General features: G+C 46.5%; 1 protein-coding gene across 2 annotated transcripts in view; it reads left to right on the top strand.

Moving 5' to 3' along the window:
- The window catches only part of AOAH (acyloxyacyl hydrolase), a 973,359-nt gene that overhangs the window by 517,561 nt on the left and 436,482 nt on the right, over positions 1-19,316 (top strand). For both annotated transcript variants that reach the window (XM_086964832.1, XM_086964831.1), the window contains exon 9: positions 12,182-12,230. In XM_086964832.1, the coding sequence (XP_086820958.1) occupies positions 12,182-12,230 (49 nt within the window). The remainder of the gene's footprint in view (positions 1-12,181; positions 12,231-19,316) is intronic.

The following is a 19,316-nucleotide window of genomic DNA, read 5'->3' as shown; positions in this document are numbered from 1 at the left end:
ACATTTTTCAGACACTCACCCCCAGTCACAGATCTGGGTTTAATCTATCATCATTACTTAGCTCACTTTGCCACCACAGTTCAGACCCAGCAATATGCAAATCAGAATAGACCCTGTGCCTCATGGGAACAGTCAGCCCGAACTGCCAAGCCAGGTCTTCCCTGGACCGGACACAAGCATCCTGGGACCGGTTTCGGGGTAAAACCCCTCATCAGCCAGGCTACCTTGAATCCAGTGGCAAAGTGAGCACAGGACCAACGTCTGGGCTCACCCTTCCAACTTAGGGCGAACAAATTAAACAAAAGGAGATGATGGACAGAGCTCTGAAACTTTTCAGACACTCACCCTCAGTTACTGATCTGGGTTTAATCCATCATCATTCTTTATCTCACTTCGCCACCCCAGTTTAGACCCAGCCATATGCAAATCAGACTTGACCCTGTGCCTCATGGGAACAGTCCAGCCCGAACTGCATGGCCAGGTCTTCCCTGGACCAGAAACAAGCATCCTGGGACCAGTTTCGGGGTAACACCCCTCATCAGCCAAGCTAGATTGAGTCCAGTGGCAAAGTGAGCTAGGGCCCATATCTGGGCATACCCTACCAGCGAAGAGGGCTGAACCTGCAACATGTTGAAAGACTATCTGGCAAAACATACGATAAGGGGATGAAACTTTGGGTAACATGTTGAAACTGCATGACTAAGGTACAACATTCCTAAAAACCTGTGGAGTATTACAGATCTAACTTTAGAAGTTAATCAGTTTCCCCAAAGGACTATACATAGTGGAAAGTCTGTCTACTCTGCAACTCACTTCATTATGTTATTTAAATAGTGCATAAGGAGAAGGATGGTGCACCAGAAGGAAGTCAATGAGCTTCCAATATATTCTAAAAGTATATCCTTTATTATTTTTTCATTTTAAAATGGAAACATCAGCCAAAGCGTTTCGTTCCGATTGGAACTTCATCAGGACTGAAAAAAGTGCACAAAATAGAAAAATACTAAGTACACTTAAATGCATAGAACAGCACATAAGAATAACAAACACCATATATAATACATATATAAAAACATTTAAATTCATGACATTTAAAACATATATATTAAAACATTGGACACATCAATTCATGACATTTGTAGAACGGCACAAAAATCCAAATATCCAACATATATATGCACATATCTACATAAACAATAATAATATATCTCAGACAGCAAAGAAGGGACAATGATTCTAAACCTAAATAAAAATATATACACAAAAATGATATGAACATTAATGACATCACATTTGCAAACCTACTTGTTAAAATCTATTTAAACATATATCACAGAAGAACTTTACACTCTTTTAATCTGAAACATTTAAACCATGTCAACTCATGTTACAAATATCCTGCTAACTGTGTTATAGTAATATGAGTTGCAGTTAGCGACATGTAAAGCTGTTGGTCAATTGGCTATTGCCCCATTAAAAAAACAATTCTAAATATTTGATATAAAGTTGAAGGCTTTTCATCCTCCATGGCTCCCTGTGTGAAGTTCCTCTGCAGACTGCCTTGTGATTGTATCATGCACTGTTCCCAGCAGGGCTCTACTGATCAGCATTCCTGACTCTACTTTCCGTCTCTTACACACTGTTGTTCAAGATATAGGGGCAGATGTATCAAGATACCATTTTGCACTTCTCAAATAGCAATTGTTAAGGAATCGCTATTTGAGAAGTGCAAAATGGTATGTATGTAGAATTTCGCTATTTATTAGCGATTCCTTAAAATTCCTTAATTGCGATTAGAAAATTGCTAATCGCAATTAAGGAATAATTTCCCATTCATTTCTATGGGCCAGGAGGCCCATAGGAAGGAATGGGAAGTTATTCTCAATTTGCGATTAGCAATTAGCTAATCGCAAATTGAGAATAATTCAAGGGTGCAAGGGTGTCTTAAGGACACCCTGCTGCACCGCTGAAATTGATATGTGTACGCATATGGCGCACATACATGCCCTAAGAGCATGTATGAGCGTCATATGGCACCTTTAGAATTTTAAAAAAGTGCTTTTTGAAAAGAATTCGCCAATTACCACCAACTACAAGTTGATGGTAATTTGCGAATTCTTAGTCAAAAATCGCAACACTGAAGTGCTTAATACATTTCAAATCACAAATCGCATTTTGCTATTTCTTAAAAGCCTCGCAATATTAAGGAATCGCTAAATTTGCGATTCCTTAATATTGCGAGGCTTTTTGCTTGATACATTCCAAATCCCGTTTTTTTTGTCGCAAACGCTGCTATTTTCCGAATCGCAGCGTTTGCGACAAAAAAAACGGATGATACATCTGCCCCATAGTCTGTCTCACTGGACTCAGAATATTGTCCAGTTATATGAATAAACTCTGATATGACCTCCTTCCCCAATCTCCTCATGGTGCCCTCTTTCATCATCCAATCCAGGAGAGCCTAAAGTCTTTTCCATTCCAATAAGACCTGCCTCTACAAGCTGCTATTCAATCCCCCACACTCATCCCTATGATCTTTGCAGTTTGTCAGCCATGTAGCTCAACATAAGATTCATGCATCTGCAATATGTCCTTAAACATGACTTGTAAACTATTTGACTTTGTAAAATGTGATACTTAAAACATGTCTCATGTTTTCTTGATGTATTCCTCAGGCCAGTGCTTAATTTGTAAAAGAATGCTTGGTTGTACTGAAAACTCTGCTCAGAAACCCCTGGCATGTGCTATTAAAAGCTGGTGCTCTGGATATGAAGGCTGTGTAGTATTATACACATCTCATGGCTCCAGCTTTCCGTCTTTTTCTTCCGCGATTACCCTTTTTGTTTTTTTCTCTTTGTTGCTCTCCTTAAATGGTCGATAAGAAAGAAAAGATAAGTTCCAGTCCCCAAAAGTGAGTGCCGGTGGGCACTCCAACAACCACTTTCTCAAATTAAGCACTGCCCCAGGCTATGTACAGTTCTCAGGAGGCCTCTTTGGGTAGATCAGTAAATAACATTAATAAATGTCTGTTGCTCTGTGTTAGAACTGGCTATTTCTGGTAGGCTAAGGCTGACGCCAAAGCCAGGCAGAAACCACCATTCTAGTCAGGGCAAGGAAGTCACACGCCAAGATAACCTCTGCTCACCCCCTTGGTAGCTTGGCTCAAGCAGTAAGGCTAAACTCGGAGGCAATGTGTAAAGCATTTGCGCCAGCACACAACAGCAACAACATACTAGGCACACCACAAGAGACTCCACACAAGGTTATTATAAAAATAATTTTTGTATTGTAAAACATATCAGATAAAATCACACATATACATTGTGCCAACTGGCACGGGCAATATTCACAGGGATTATGTACACAAGACAAGGCCACATGGGCGCCTGTCAGAATCAGATATAGTACTTCTAGGTAAAATGTAGAATATAAAATCACTTCTAGAATAAAGAATAAATTTAACATAAAATAATAATCAAAGATAACAACCAGTAACCACTGGTAACAGGAACCAGGACCTTACTAGGACCACCTGTACTAAGAAAAGAAGAACCACCTAAGTATCACACAGCATTTAGGGGTCTAAGAAAGAATACATTACTCATGATGCAATAAACCTACATTCAGAGGAGTAGAAAAGACAACCACCTAAGTATCACTCAGCATTTAGGGGTCTAAGAAAGAATACATTACTCATGATGCAATAAACCTACATTCAGAGGAGTAGAAAAGACAACCACCTAAGAATAAACACATTTAGGGGTATAAATCAGAACACCTTACCCATGATGCATGAACACATTCAGAGGAGTAATAAGGAGAAACACATGACGCTCAAGACATTCAGAGGTGTTAAGAATAAAGCACATGATGCAATAAAATACATTCAGGGGTGCAGCGCAGGAAGACACATGATGACCAAAATTCAGAGGTGCAGCGCATGGAAAGAAAGACACATGATGCAGTAACACATTCAGAGGTGCATAATAAATCAATAGCGCAAAAACTCACATAAGCAATAACTATTAAAAAGCATAGAAATCACATTGCGCCAACACTACATGAGCCACTACCTGTGGCAGTCCCTAGGCCAACTGGCCTTGTGGGGCAAAGATGCCCTGAGTCCAAAGTCAGGGTGCGCTGCCATGCAGCGCCAGTCACAAGTCCAAAAAGCCTAAACGTGGCAGCTGCCCACAAAGTGCTGGACAGCTGGAAAACAAAAAGTTGTGGCAGGGCTCTCAGTAGCCCCCAGAACAAATCTGCGCCACCTGAGCCACACAGGCTCTAAAACAAACACTGGTCAAACGTTGGAGCCCTCAGGCTCTGCAGACAATGCCCCCTCGAGCCTTCTCATGGCCCTGGACAACATTGGGGCGACCCGCTGCCAACTGGGGCCGCCCTGACTCTGCGCCGTTCACGGTGGAGTCCCCTACGGGGGACTCGAATTTCTCAAAATGCCCCCAGAGCCTCTCTGGGCTCATACACGTTGGGGCGACCCACTGCCAACCGGGGCCGCCCTTGAAGCCCTCATGGCTTCATACAAACGCGAGCTCGCGCTATTGGGGGAGGGGGGGCGAGCACCGACCATGTGCCCCGACGCCCCGTCTAGAGGCTGCCCTCGTTGGAGCCCCTCACAGGGGACTCGACACAAACAAATGCCCTCACGAGCCCCGCAGGCTCGTGAATCAAGATAGGCGGGTTGAGCCTCTCTGGGCTCCAAAACAATAGGAGGGGTCCCCCTCGGGGGACTGGGCAGCCGCGGAAGCTCCACGGCCTCTGAGCACCCAGGCGCTCGCACTCGAGGGGGGGGGCGGGCACCGGACATGTGCCCCGACGCTCCCTGCTGCCAAAACAGTACCGGCCCCACTCACCGGCTCAGCGCGCCGTCTTCTCTCTCTCCCTGGGGCTCCCTCAGCACACGGGAGCCCCAGCAGCGGGCCACGCTTCACCCGGTCCCCCATCTCGGGACCGGGACTTCGGAAAGCGGAGCTCTCGTGGCTCCAGGCTCATTCTTCGGCCTGACTCCCTCATGGCGGCCTCAGCAGACACCCGGGAGCCAGCCAATGGCAGTGCGGCTCCCGGGACAAGCCTCCGATGACGCTGACGCCTCAGCCAATCGCTGCGCGGCTCTGCCAATGACGCGGCGGGGCTAGGGCCAATCCCAGCGCGGCGTCACTGAGGGGGCTCGTCGCTCTCCACCAATGAGAGCGCGGATGCTTCGGTTTATCTCAGCAATCCCCGGCCAAGGGCTCTGATGAATGTAGGCCCCGGGCAGCGGCAGAGAAAAGCGGAATAAGGCAATTAAAGCGCTCTCAAGTGCTGCAGGCAATTCCCAGCACTCCCCAGCGCTGAAGGTCCCGAAAAAAGCGCCCTCAGTACTAAAAGGGGAAAATAAAGCGCTCTCAGCGCTAAAAGCGATCCCAGGCGCTAAGGGCATAGACAAGCCCTACAGGAACGACCCCTACATCAAGAAGGGTCCCAGCATCACAGGGCAAGGTCTCCAGGGCAGTCCAGGAGTAAAAGAGGGAGCTGTATAGCCCCCAGCACACAAGAGTCCTCCAGGATGTGCAGCAGGCAGAGGGACAGGCAGGAAGAGTCCCCCAGCAGTCCTCCAGGCATCCAGGGGCTGGGCAGCGCCCGCCCCTGGTAGATTCAAGTCAGAAACAAGAACATTTTGGAAGGGGGCACAGCCCCTTCTTATACACAGAAAATCCTTTGAAGTCCTTTGAAGCAGGCAGTGTGAGAACCAGCTGGACTGGTTTAGAGGGAAGTCCCCTTCAGTATCAGGGACAGAGGTGTCAGTCGCCCAGCGGGAGGTGGAGCCAGCTTTGAAGTTACACAGGAACAGCCCTTCACTATCAGGTGCTAATCTCCTCCCACTTCCTTGGCAGCAGATGCTGCCTTTCATCCATGGGCTGGCTTCAGACAACCTCCTGGGCTCTCTAGCCCCTGTCATCCTCAAACCAGACAGTCAATCCACAAGCAGGCCCAGGCACTCTGGGCCAGGCTCACCAGCCAATCACACGCTAGCACCAACTTACACAAATATGCCAACTTCCAAAAGTAGTACTTCTAGACTAGACACAGTCATGCCTAATACATCATTTCGCAGCATTCATTCTCACGAGTTCGCTCATACCAAACTCGCCCCTGCACTCCCCACGCATCAGGAACTCCCATGGGCATACATATTCCCCATTCATTTCTATGGGAGGGCAGGTCACTCACCACACATTCACAGAGAGCTCATGCACTTTACACTGTACCACAGTGAAAAAGTGCGCAGAGGCCTAAAATCACCAACACCAGGTTCCAAAAACGGCTAGGAAAAAGCAAAAAGTCTAGGGGTGAACCTGCCCAACGGGCCGGGTCCAACACAACCCCCTTCCAGCCAAAACGCAGGGTTGACCAATCACTCCACTGATGGGCTTCCTTGCTTTGGGCGACAAAAACACGGACACGGACCGGCACAGCAGGGACACCCTCCGGTTTTTCGCCACTCTGAACCTACATGGTTACCTCCAAACAATAACTCTCTGAAAAAAAAAAACTAGGACACCCCACTGGTACACACTAGTCATCCACAGCCAAGACCAGGCCATAGGCCATCCAAATCACAGGTCCTAACTAATCCACAGAGTGGGGGGTAGTAGCCCCTGGCATACAATAGCCATTCTCCACTCTCTCTCTCAGTGTAGCTACAACTACCACTGATCCAACAACCTAGGGACCATACCCTCAGGCTGACCAGAGGTCACGGGCAAGAATGCCCCACCCTACCTCTACTTCTGGGTTTCCGCACCCTCACAGAAAAGCACTTCACCAGAACACAATTCTCCTACCAGATCAGGACCTCACTCCATCACTGGTCTACCACCTGGAAACTATTCCACTTCTGAGGTATAAAGCACACAGCACAGTCCCTCTTCAAGCAGGTGGGGGGGGACACAGCACACAGCAAAGCCCCCTTTCCTCTACCTTAGTGAAAACAACAAACTGCAGGTGAGCCCCAGAACACACAGCAAGGGCAGCCCCCTCAGTCTCTTCAGCTGATCCACTTTGGTAGAGATTCCTCTTGACCTAGAAGTTTCCTAATCTCCCAACCTAAGACCTAAACCCTCAGGTTGCACCGGGGTCAGAAGTAAGGACACCGTCCCTCTGCACCCCCTTCCAGTATCAGTATGTCTCAGGCTAGACAGAGCACACGCCAGCGGCGTATCAGCGACACACTCTCCTCCAGTACTCCCTATCACAGGGTGATTTTCAGTATGTCCCAGGCTAGACAGAGCACACGCCAGCGGCGTATCAGTGACACACTTTCCTCCAGTACTCCTTCCAGGTCAGGCCACAACCCCAACCCAGCTTTCCCCCCTCCTCGGGGAACGACCTCCAGAGGCCCCACAAATGGTCAAGCACTCTAGACGGTCAAATGCTCAGCGAGCCAGGACTTCTGCACCCTCCACTTAGGAGCGGTACTGCCCAACACTAGGACCGCCGGAGTTCTGGTTACAGACACTCCCCATCCTCTAGACACAGGAAGATCCTCCTCAAATGACCTATGTACAGCTTAGGCCCCTGACCTGGCGCTCCCTTAGGGAACCCTCCAGACCCTGAGATAGGGTTTCAGGCCAACATGGGACACACCGTCCCACACTCACTCCGCCTCCACTGAGACAGGGCGTGAGCCCCTACACCCCTACCATACTACTGGGACCTAGCTGGGTTACACATGAACCTCTTCCCCTTCACAGGATCATCAGATACACAAACCACTCCTTTTGGAACCACTCCCTAATGCCTCTGCAAGACATCTAGCACACCGCCAGACATCCACCTTCTTGTCCAGTGCCTCTGCAGGACCTCCTGCACACCACCAGAGGTACACCTCTCATGCAAGCTCTTTAATAAAAAGAAAACTCACACCAACTCCTCCAGTTCAAGACACCACTCATTCGCACCCCCCCCCCCCCCTCGGACTGGTAAGGCAGTTTCTACCACCCCTGATCACTCAACCTGACCACACGTGACACAGGTACCAAACTCTGGGAGCGGGGAATGGGAATTAACACACTGGACACACTAAAGCTGCCACCACTGGATCCTACCACACTGGGGAATCCAGACACACACACTATACTCAGGGAACAACCACCCTCCTGAGCTAGTCATTTCTCCTCACACTCCCTCTCTTCCATCTACCCACACAGGGACAGGATTTGGGATTGGACACTGGGCCCAGCAAGGAATTCCTAATCTATGGGAACCTCCCCCTCTACTGGCGTCCCGCCCTGTCACTTTCTCTCATCTGCCACTAAACATAAAGCGCAGAAACACATTTGAAAATGACACTCTTGAGGAAAAAAATCAAAAACAATAATCCCAAACATGTGACTATCTGAAAAAAAATTGCAGAGTTTTGTAATGTAGCCAGTTTTCGCTATGGCACTGCGCAAACACAAGTCCAAATCCCACCGCTGCCACCAATGTTAGAACTGGCTATTTCTGGTAGGCTAAGGCTGACGCCAAAGCCAGGCAGAAACCACCATTCTAGTCAGGGCAAGGAAGTCACACGCCAAGATAACCTCTGCTCACCCCCTTGGTAGCTTGGCTCAAGCAGTAAGGCTAAACTCAGAGGCAATGTGTAAAGCATTTGCGCCAGCGCACAACAGCAACAACATACTAGGCACACCACAAAAGACTCCACACAAGGTTATTATAAAAATAACTTTTGTATTGTAAAACATATCAGATAAAATCACACATATACATTGTGCCAACTGGCACGGGCAATATTCACAGGGATTATGTACACAAGACAAGGCCACATGGGCGCCTGTCAGAATCAGATATAGTACTTCTAGATAAAATGTAGAGTATAAAATCACTTCTAGAATAAAGAATAAATGTAACATAACATAATATTCAAAGATAACAACCAGTAACCACTGGTAACAGGAACCAGGACCTTACGAGAACCACCTGTACTAAGAAAAGAAGAACCACCTAAGTATCACACAGCATTTAGGGGTCTAAGAAAGAATACATTACTCATGATGCAATAAACCTACATTCAGAGGAGTAGAAAAGACAACCACCTAAGTATCACTCAGCATTTAGGGGTCTAAGAAAGAATACATTACTCATGATGAAATAAACCTACATTCAGAGGAGTAGAAAAGACAACCACCTAAGAATAAACACATTTAGGGGTATAAATCAGAACACCTTACCCATGATGCATGAACACATTCAGAGGAGTAATAAGGAGAAACACATGACGCTCAAGACATTCAGAGGTGTTAAGAATAAAGCACATGATGCAATAAAATACATTCAGAGGTGCAGCGCATGGAAAGAAAGACACATGATGCAGTAACACATTCAGAGGTGCATAATAAATCAATAGCGCAAAAACTCACATAAGCAATAACTATTAAAAAGCATAGAAATCACATTGCGCCAACACTACATGAGCCACTACCTGTGGCAGTCCCTAGGCCAACTGGCCTTGTGGGGCAAAGATGCCCTGAGTCCAAAGTCAGGGTGCGCTGCCATGCAGCGCCAGTCACAAGTCCAAAAAGCCTAAACGTGGCAGCTGCCCACAAAGTGCTGGACAGCTGGAAAACAAAAAGTTGTGGCAGGGCTCTCAGTAGCCCCCAGAACAAATCTGCGCCACCTGAGCCACACAGGCTCTAAAACAAACACTGGTCAAACGTTGGAGCCCTCAGGCTCTGCAGACAATGCCCCCTCGAGCCTTCTCATGGCCCTGGACAACGTTGGGGCGACCCGCTGCCAACTGGGGCCGCCCTGACTCTGCGCCGTTCACGGTGGAGTCCCCTACGGGGGACTCTAATTTCTCAAAATGCCCCCAGAGCCTCTCTGGGCTCATACACGTTGGGACGACCCCCTGCCAACCGGGGCCGCCCTTGAAGCCCTCATGGCTTCATACAAACGCGAGCTCGCGCTATTGGGTGAGGGGGGGGCGAGCACCGACCATGTGCCCCGACGCCCCGTCTAGAGGCTGCCCTCGTTGGAGCCCCTCACAGGGGACTCGACACGAACAAATGCCCTCACGAGCCCCGCAGGCTCGTGAATCAAGATAGGCGGGTTGAGCCTCTCTGGGCTCCAAAACAATAGGAGGGGTCCCCCTCGGGGGACTGGGCAGCCGCGGAAGCTCCACGGCCTCTGAGCACCCAGGCGCTCGCACTCGAGGGGGGGGGCGGGCACCGGACATGTGCCCCGACACTCCCTGCTGCCAAAACAGTACCGGCCCCACTCACTGGCTCAGCGCGCCGTCTTCTCTCTCTCCCTGGGGCTCCCTCAGCACACGGGAGCCCCAGCAGCGGGCCACGCTTCACCCGGTCCCCCATCTCGGGACCGGGACTTCGGAAAGCGGAGCTCTCGTGGCTCCAGGCTCATTCTTCGGCCTGACTCCCTCATGGCGGCCTCAGCAGACACCCGGGAGCCAGCCAATGGCAGTGCGGCTCCCGGGACAAGCCTCCGATGACGCTGACGCCTCAGCCAATCGCTGCGCGGCTCTGCCAATGACGCGGCGGGGCTGGGGCCAATCCCAGCGCGGCGTCACTGAGGGGGCTCGTCGCTCTCCACCAATGAGAGCGCGGATGCTTCGGTTTATCTCAGCAATCCCCGGCCAAGGGCTCTGATGAATGTAGGCCCCGGGCAGCGGCAGAGAAAAGCGGAATAAGGCAATTAAAGCACTCTCAAGCGCTGCAGGCAATTCCCAGCGCTCCCCAGCGCTCCCCAGCGCTGAAGGTCCAGAAAAAAGCGCCCTCAGTACTAAAAGGGGAAAATAAAGCGCTCTCAGCGCTAAAAGCGATCCCAGGCGCTAAGGGCATAGACAAGCCCTACAGGAACGACCCCTACATCAAGAAGGGTCCCAGCATCACAGGGCAAGGTCTCCAGGGCAGTCCAGGAGTAAAAGAGGGAGCTGTATAGCCCCCAGCACACAAGAGTCCTCCAGGATGTGCAGCAGGCAGAGGGACAGGCAGGAAGAGTCCCCCAGCAGTCCTCCAGGCATCCAGGGGCTGGGCAGCGCCCGCCCCTGGTAGATTCAAGTCAGAAACAAGAACATTTTGGAAGGGGGCACAGCCCCTTCTTATACACAGAAAATCCTTTGAAGTCCTTTGAAGTCCTTTGAAGCAGGCAGTGTGAGAACCAGCTGGACTGGTTTAGAGGGAAGTCCCCTTCAGTATCAGGGACAGAGGTGTCAGTCGCCCAGCGGGAGGTGGAGCCAGCTTTGTAGTTACACAGGAACAGCCCTTCACTATCAGGTGCTAATCTCCTCCCACTTCCTTGGCAGCAGATGCTGCCTTTCATCCATGGGCTGGCTTCAGACAACCTCCTGGGCTCTCTAGCCCCTGTCATCCTCAAACCAGACAGTCAATCCACAAGCAGGCCCAGGCACTCTGGGCCAGGCTCACCAGCCAATCACACGCTAGCACCAACTTACACAAATATGCCAACTTCCAAAAGTAGTACTTCTAGACTAGACACAGTCATGCCGCATACATCATTTCGCAGCATTCATTCTCACGAGTTCGCTCATACCAAACTCGCCCCTGCACTCCCCACGCATCAGGAACTCCCATGGGCATACATATTCCCCATTCATTCCTATGGGAGGGCAGGTCACTCACCACACATTCACAGAGAGCTCAAGCACTTTACACTGTACCACAGTGAAAAAGTGCACAGAGGCCTAAAATCACCAACACCAGGTTCCAAAAACGGCTAGGAAAAAGCAAAAAGTCTAGGGGTGAACCTGCCCAACGGGCCGGGTCCAACACTCTGCAACAACGAGCAAACATGCAACTATTTAAACTTAAGATGGCTGTAGGATGGTCCTCTGGTACCACCATATTATCATATTAGGAAATTAGAAGACACAAGAAATAATACCCGATACAGTGCTTATTGTACGTTTCTTTATGAAAACAGCAATAATTGTCTTTGTTTAAGTTGACATTGGTACAATTCATAATGCCATAATTTAGTCCTTGGGGCATTCAGTCCCATTCGACTAAACTGACTGAAAATCATTTTTCCATACCATCATTGATCATTCACTTGGTTTTGTTTTATAATTTTTAACATTGAATGTTTCTATATTTTTCGTCACTGCTTCAAATTAAACAAATGTGGTATTTTTCATTTCCTGCAGCCCAGATGATTGGGATGCTCTTCAAGATTCAAACTGCAATGGCATCATGGTGAGAACGTTTACTATGCACATGATTTCATTATTTCTGTTCATAGCTTTATGTATCATTGTTTGTTGGATGTTCGAGGGATTCGTCAGTAGTATAATTCAGTTCCATTGTTTTAAATCCTCCTCTTGTGAAAGCCACATTTCTGATTTTTATTAGTTGGAAGGGTAAGTGATATTGGATATTAATTAACCTAAAGTAACTGATCAGGAGTTAGTGAAGGAGAGGGTGCAAAAGTAGAAGCTTATGAGTGAATAAGTGGAAAATGAGAGCCAGTGAATATTATTGGTACATTTACAAGTTCTCAAGCATATAAATCATCAGTGAAAATCGTGGCATGTAGAACCCACAGAATTGTGTATATTTTAGGTGGTCTGGCAGGAATTGTGCAAGCAGATGGATCCTTACTTGTTTTTTACACCTTTTACATTTTCCTAGCATTTCTGATTGGCTGTAATAGTACCTTCAGTCTTGCCACTGGGTAATAATGGATTATCAAGGACTTTAGTTATCTGATCTTCTGTGTATTTGACCATGTCTGATTCTGACATAATCACAATCTACTATAACCGAAGAGTGTACATAGTAATACCTCAATATCCTAGGATAAACACTTATTATGTTTATCTCTATGGATAGTTAATCATTGCACTAACCTAGGCGTGTTAACCAAATATCATATAGTCGAGATTGACTTTGTGTTTTAATATTTGTACTGATTTCTATGTTTGCGTATGATAAGAGGATCACTTTGAAAAGCCTTAGACCAATAATTTGAGAATGAATTTGATAAAATACATTATTTTGATATATTCAGTATACGTTTATTATGGACTTAGCCGTATTCTAGTACAGATGAGTATATATATGTTGCACTTGAAGTGTATGACATAAGAAATTGGTATATTAGTTGAGAGGGGCGGAAGCCCACTCAAATATTAAGCACAATTATTATCTGGGTGAACCACAATAGTCACTTAATAAACCTTTTCTTAAATGTTTGGTAGCTTGGCACAAAGCAGTCATGCTTAACTTAGAGGCAATGTTTAAAGTATTTTTGCAGGAGACAAACAGTTATAATGTGAAAACACAGCACAAGAAAAATGCTACGTCAATTTAGAAACATATAGTGTATTTAATAAATCAAATTATACCAGAATGACAGAAATACAATTGGTAGAACAGGAGATGTCAGTTTTTAAAGTTTAAGGTGAAATTTGCATCAGGTAAGCACAAAGCGCCACTCGCAGTTATCTGGTCGCACTAGACAGGGGAAAAGTCACCACTTTTAGGGTTAACAGTAATTAGTTGTGGGCCTTGGTACAGAACAAGTCAAACTATCTCCCACTTTTACTGTTATGAGTCTTAGTTGCACTGTTGATTATTTCAAATCCCCCCTCTTCGAATCCCTCAATGCATATAAAATAATTACAATAAGTTATGGTCACTAAATTTGATAAGAAAGCATCATCATCAACTATAGTCTAGCACTAGGAAACCCCCTTATTAATTTAATGTGCCGGCGGCATCAGATGGATCATCACCTGATGCTTTATTCAAAAAAACATTAATCATTGAGACAGCTATAAGCCTATGAACACTCAGAGGAGAAGCTAGTAGCACATATTCTTCAACCCATGCCCTAAGATTTAATGAAAATAAAATGAAATCTATTAAGCTAAAACAGCCATGCCCAATAAAAGAGGGAGTAACAACTGGAACACTGTTGAACGAGTCGAAAGCAAAAAGCAAGTTACACCCCATTCATAACTAATTAAGTTAATCTCCATATGAGCTTTTTCCAAAGTGCGTATTAGGCTTCTCTTCGGTGTTCAGTAAGCCACACGACATTGCTGGATATATTGACAATGTTAAGCATTAAAGTCTCCTATCCATACAATCACATAGCTATCATTGAATCTATTGATTCTTTTCTCTATCCTCCTGGAATGCTTTCACTATGGCAGAGCTTCTGGCTTCAAAACTGATTGGTTCATATGTTCCCTGTCACACTCTAGGAATAGCTTCTGATAGTTAGGAGAGTCCAAGTTTGCCCAAACAACCCTGCCCTGGAAGGTAAGGGCCAGCAGTGTAACTAAACCTCCCTTTGCCCTGCCTATGGGGCTTGCTATCACAGGACCAGAATAGGCCACAAAACCATCAATTAAAACAGGATTAAGGAGCCATGATTCTTGCATACAAAGAACTGCATAAGGTTTGATAAAGTTTAGCCAGTCCCAGTTCCCAATTTTGTACCCAGACCTGCCATGTTCTATGTTGCAAATTGTATTACTCCATCACCATTTGTTCCAATGCTCATGGTAGCTGGACGTTCTACCAATAAGGTGGGTGGATTGAGCACCTTGTCCGGGGGACTGGGAATATTACATCCTGCATTTTTGCCTGCATTTTTATCTAAAACTTCATTTGGATCATTTGACTGATTTGAAAGTCAATCCAGTTGATTTAAGTGCGTCAAGGGCAGAAATCTAGACATAGTAGTGAGAGGGTTGGTGTTGCTCAAGGATGTACAGATGGTTTCTCTAGGTTGTCTGTAAAAGAAGCCTAATGGAAGAACATTGAAGACTGAGCCGCTGTGTGAAGAGAAATTAAGTTATTCCAAGAAGTACTTGACCACAGCTCTTCCTGAAGTTGACAACCTCGCAGTCGTTGTTATCATGTTTTGGATCACACTGCACAAGGTTGATCTGACTATGAGCTGCCCTTGACAGAGTGGGGCTAAGACTGCATCCTGGCTTGGGTGATCCTTTAGGCTCCAGACAACTACCTTTCCCAGATGAGGACTTCATTGCAGAGCACAACTGCTCTTCAACCGAGCCGATCTCTTGTTCAAGGACTCCAATGACATTAGTAAGACAAGATACTATTGTGCATGCTAAAGGGTTGTCCCTTGCAGAAGTAGACTCTTTTTTAACCATGACCAGACAATCAAAATTATGATAACTAGAGATAAAGGAAACATGTGATCAACCAATGAACATACTGTAGAAAAGAGCATTGAGCAAACTGCGGACTGCATTAAGGAAACGAGAGATGGAGGGGACACCAATACTGAGGTCAATGTTATAAGTAAGCATGGTGCTGGCAGGTAGATAAGAAACAACACTGGGCAGCTATCTCATACAAGTAAACTCTAATGTTATAGATGTGGGAGTCCCACCCATTCTGCCACCAATTTGTTGTGTCAGGCTAGGACATTGATATGACACAAGTGTGGGAGGAAAGGCCAATTTAGCGATGGTTTGCCAAGAACAACATTCTAAATCTGTACTAGCCATAGAACCAAATAAAAATAAAGGGGATGCATTTGTATTCCAGTTACAGGATGTTAATAGTAGTACTAGTTTTCTTTCAATCAGAATCACCCTTGATAATCAGCAGATCACAGTCTTTGCGAACTCATGCTCACCCTATACACTGGTTGTCAAGAATGTGCTCTCCCAGATTTTTCTTGACATGCAATAAAAGTTAGAAGCTCCTGATATTGGAGAAGTGTGGCTCACTGGTTAGAGGAGGCAGACCCAGACGCTGAGATCAGACCCGGGACCAGGGTTCAATTCCCGACGTGGCAGGGTCTTGAGCCCAAAATGTCCACGGACTCGGTAATTCTCGCTTCGGTGCCTACTCGAATCACGGGTTCACACTCTGCAACTCTGGGCAATAGCTTGCTTAATCTCCACCACCGCCCCCTGCGGCGGGAAGCCTGGCTTTCACCTTGGGGATACCAAGTAGGGGCTATCTCACAGGGAAAAACCAGGACGGGTTCCCAATGCAAAGCGCTTTGAGACCTGGCGGTGATATTGCGCTATATAAAAACCCATTCATCCATCCACCCATCCTGATATCAAGCCGGGAGGCTACAACGGTGATCCCATACTATTGCTGGGCATGACCACCATGGAAATAAGTTTCAAAGGTTGGAACACTGTGGGGAAAATTTACATCACTCAGAAAGCATCAAATGTCTTAGGATGGAGACATCAGAAAGAATTGGAGATCATGTTAGACACTAATAGTCCTGACCAAGTGCTGCTGGTAGATCCTTTTCGGTGTGGCAATGATGTGCATGTTGACTTTCCTGAGGTGTTCACAGAGAAATTGGGGGTTATTGAAAGGTTACCAACATTGCATTAAATTAAAAGCCAAAGCCAAACCTGTTGCGTAGAAACCTAGGCCTATTCCCCACTTGATGTTTGCCCTGTTGAGGGCAGAACTGGACAGGTTGCTAGGGTTGGGTGTGATTGAGCCCGTTGAGAGCTCACAGTGGTTGGCTCCAGTGGTCCTAGCGACCAAAGAATCCAAAAGGGAAATCAGACTATGCATAGATTTAAGGGATCTCAATGCAAACATATGGGTCTATAGTCATCCTCCTCCACGCTTCCATGAGGTTCTCACTTTGATTAAGGGTGCCAGCTGCTTTAGCGTGTAAGATGTATCCTCTGGACACCACCAGGTGGAGTTATATCACCTCTTTTATAACTCCCCTGGGGGCTTTCCAATAGCTACGCATGCCTTTTGGTCTCCCGTCTGCGGTGGCCGCTTTCCAAAGGATCGTGCAACACCTTTTAAAAGATATACCTGGTACGCTGTGTTTCCAGGAGGATATTTTAATCCACACAAAGGATGTGAAGGAGCATAATGATATGCTTAGAAGGGTATTCACAGAGTTACGTAAGGCAGGTCTCATGCTTAAAAAAGAAAAGTGTTGCATTGGCGTAGGTTCCGTAGAATACCTTGGACACACCATCTCCCAAGATGGTATCAAACCTAAGTTAAACCTGGTGGAAGCTATTCAGAACATGGTTGACCCCACCAATGTTGATGAACTCAAATGCATTTTAGGGCTTTCGGGGTATCATTCTAAATGTATGCAGATCTACACTGGCATTGTAGAGGCTTTACGCAAATTACTTAAAGTCAAGAACCTATTTGTGTGGAACGAGGAGTGTCACAAGGTTTTTTCTTCAGTTAAGTTGTGTGCATTACAGCAGTCCCTACACTGGGTAGATTTGACCCCACCAAAACCACTATATTGAGCACAGATGCTAGCAACAAGGGTTTGGGGGCTAGTTTGACTCCGAAGGTAGATGCTCACGAACAAGTGGTTGCATTTGCGTGCAGAGCTCTAATAGGTGCTGAAAATAAGTATTCTGTAGTGGAAAAAGAGGCTATTACTTGTTTTATGGTGATCAGAGATATTACATTTGTTCTGTTGGGCATACCCTTTACCCTCAAAACAGATCATAAGCCTTTAAAGTAGGCTTTCACAACTAACATTTCTGCCAGAACCACATCTAGAATCTCCAGATGGATTTTGGGTTTGGAAGGCTGCAATTTGAATGTGCAATACCTACCCAGTGCACAGAATGTGGTAGCAGATTTTCTCTACCGCACCCCAGCAAAGGTTGAAGAAGATGGTGAGATTGAAGATGACAAAGAAGTAGTACTCAAGGTGTCAAGTATGAATAAACAAGAGTTGTAGGAGTGTTTATTATCAGACAATGAGATGGTTTATCTTAAAGAGTCTATAACAAAAGGCTGGCCAGCTAACAAAGGAGGTGTTACAGAACCATTGTCCAAGTACTTCTAGGTCAGGTTGGAGTTGAGCGTCCTTGACGGCACCTTTTTCCGAGGGGAGAAATTGATTCCCCCAGGAAAACTTAAAGAGAAAATCATTGACTTAGCACACAAGGGAAATTTGGAGTGCAGCCCTACCAAAAGTAAAATATGTCAGGATTATTGGTGGCCGGGTATTTGATGCTATAGGTGATTGCAAGTTGAGAAACTGTCTAGAATTCACCATAAGTGACCAAACGCACCAGGCCAGGAAGCCTCCTCGTTTCCCCGTGGAGATTCCGAATATGCCCTAGACCAAGTTAGTGCTCAATATAATTGGTCCTCTCAATCTCAAAGCGTTCAAAGAAAGGTTTTTCCTTGTGTCAGTAGACTACCACACATGTTGGGTGGTCTCTAAGTGTGTCCATCACATTGACACTAACTCCCTTATCAATGTTCTAATGAAGGCATCCCTAATATTTTATTAATGGATTAGCTGCCCGTCCCGACGTTGTCCGGGTAGACTTTGCGACGCAACTTGAGGGGAACGTTACTCACTGGCCAATCGGCAGAGCAGTGCGGAACAGCATTGCGCACCACGGACACGGGCACCCCGTGCCGCCTAAGGTCCGGTAACTTTTCCAGCACGAAGTAGTATCCGTTGCGCATCTGGCGTTTGTTGGGCATGGCGGACTCCGCAGGGTGTAAAGCTTTTCGAGGAGGACGGAGGAGGCACCTTCGGGAAACAGGCGCAGCACCGGCTACATAGGAAGCGAACCCTACACAGCGCATGTGACGTGTAGCCAATCACAGCAGAACAACCACCCAGACGATTCCACGCTCCTGACCGCCCAAGCCCACATTACGCTCCTGACTGGTTTGTCGGTGGGTTACTTTTCCAAAATGGCCGACCCCGTCACTCTTATGTGATGTCAGCATGCCTAGTGCATTCAACGTTGGGAACGCACACGCCCACCTCAGAGATGGCGCTACTTCCAAGGGACTACTTCGGCAAAGAACGTACTTTGCCCTTCTAACGTATATGTTTTGCTGCTATATAGTCTATGTCCTTCTGCTTAACCTGACATTTCTAATGCTGTATTGGGTGTTTTGATTGGCGCTGTGGTTCCTGAGATTACCCGCCTCAAATGTTTGGGTTCTCTCTTTAATATAATAGTATAGATAACGGGGTACAGTTCTCCTCTGACTGTGTGAAAGAATTCTTCACTGACCTCCAAATTATAGCATCAGAAAACTGCTCTATACTGTCCTCGTGTGAATGGCTTGGTCAAAAGAATATATCACATGCTTAAGGAATATTTTCAGCGAGCGGAAGTAATGGCCATACCTGCTAAAATAGCTCCTCTAGACACCTTGTGGGCTTATCGCACCATACCTAACAGCATCACAGGTGTCACTCCGTTTGCATCCCTAAATGGTACTATTCCAAAAACCAAATTGTCAGCTACTTGGTCAAAAAAAGGAAAATAGGTGTGTGGTGAATTGGAGTGT

The sequence above is a fragment of the Lissotriton vulgaris genome, chromosome 4_1 (genome assembly GCF_964263255.1).
Source record: "Lissotriton vulgaris chromosome 4_1, aLisVul1.2, whole genome shotgun sequence".
NCBI lineage: Eukaryota > Metazoa > Chordata > Amphibia > Caudata > Salamandridae > Lissotriton > Lissotriton vulgaris.
The sequence above is the reverse complement of the archived record's forward strand: the minus strand, read 5'-3'. Positions and strand labels throughout refer to the sequence as shown.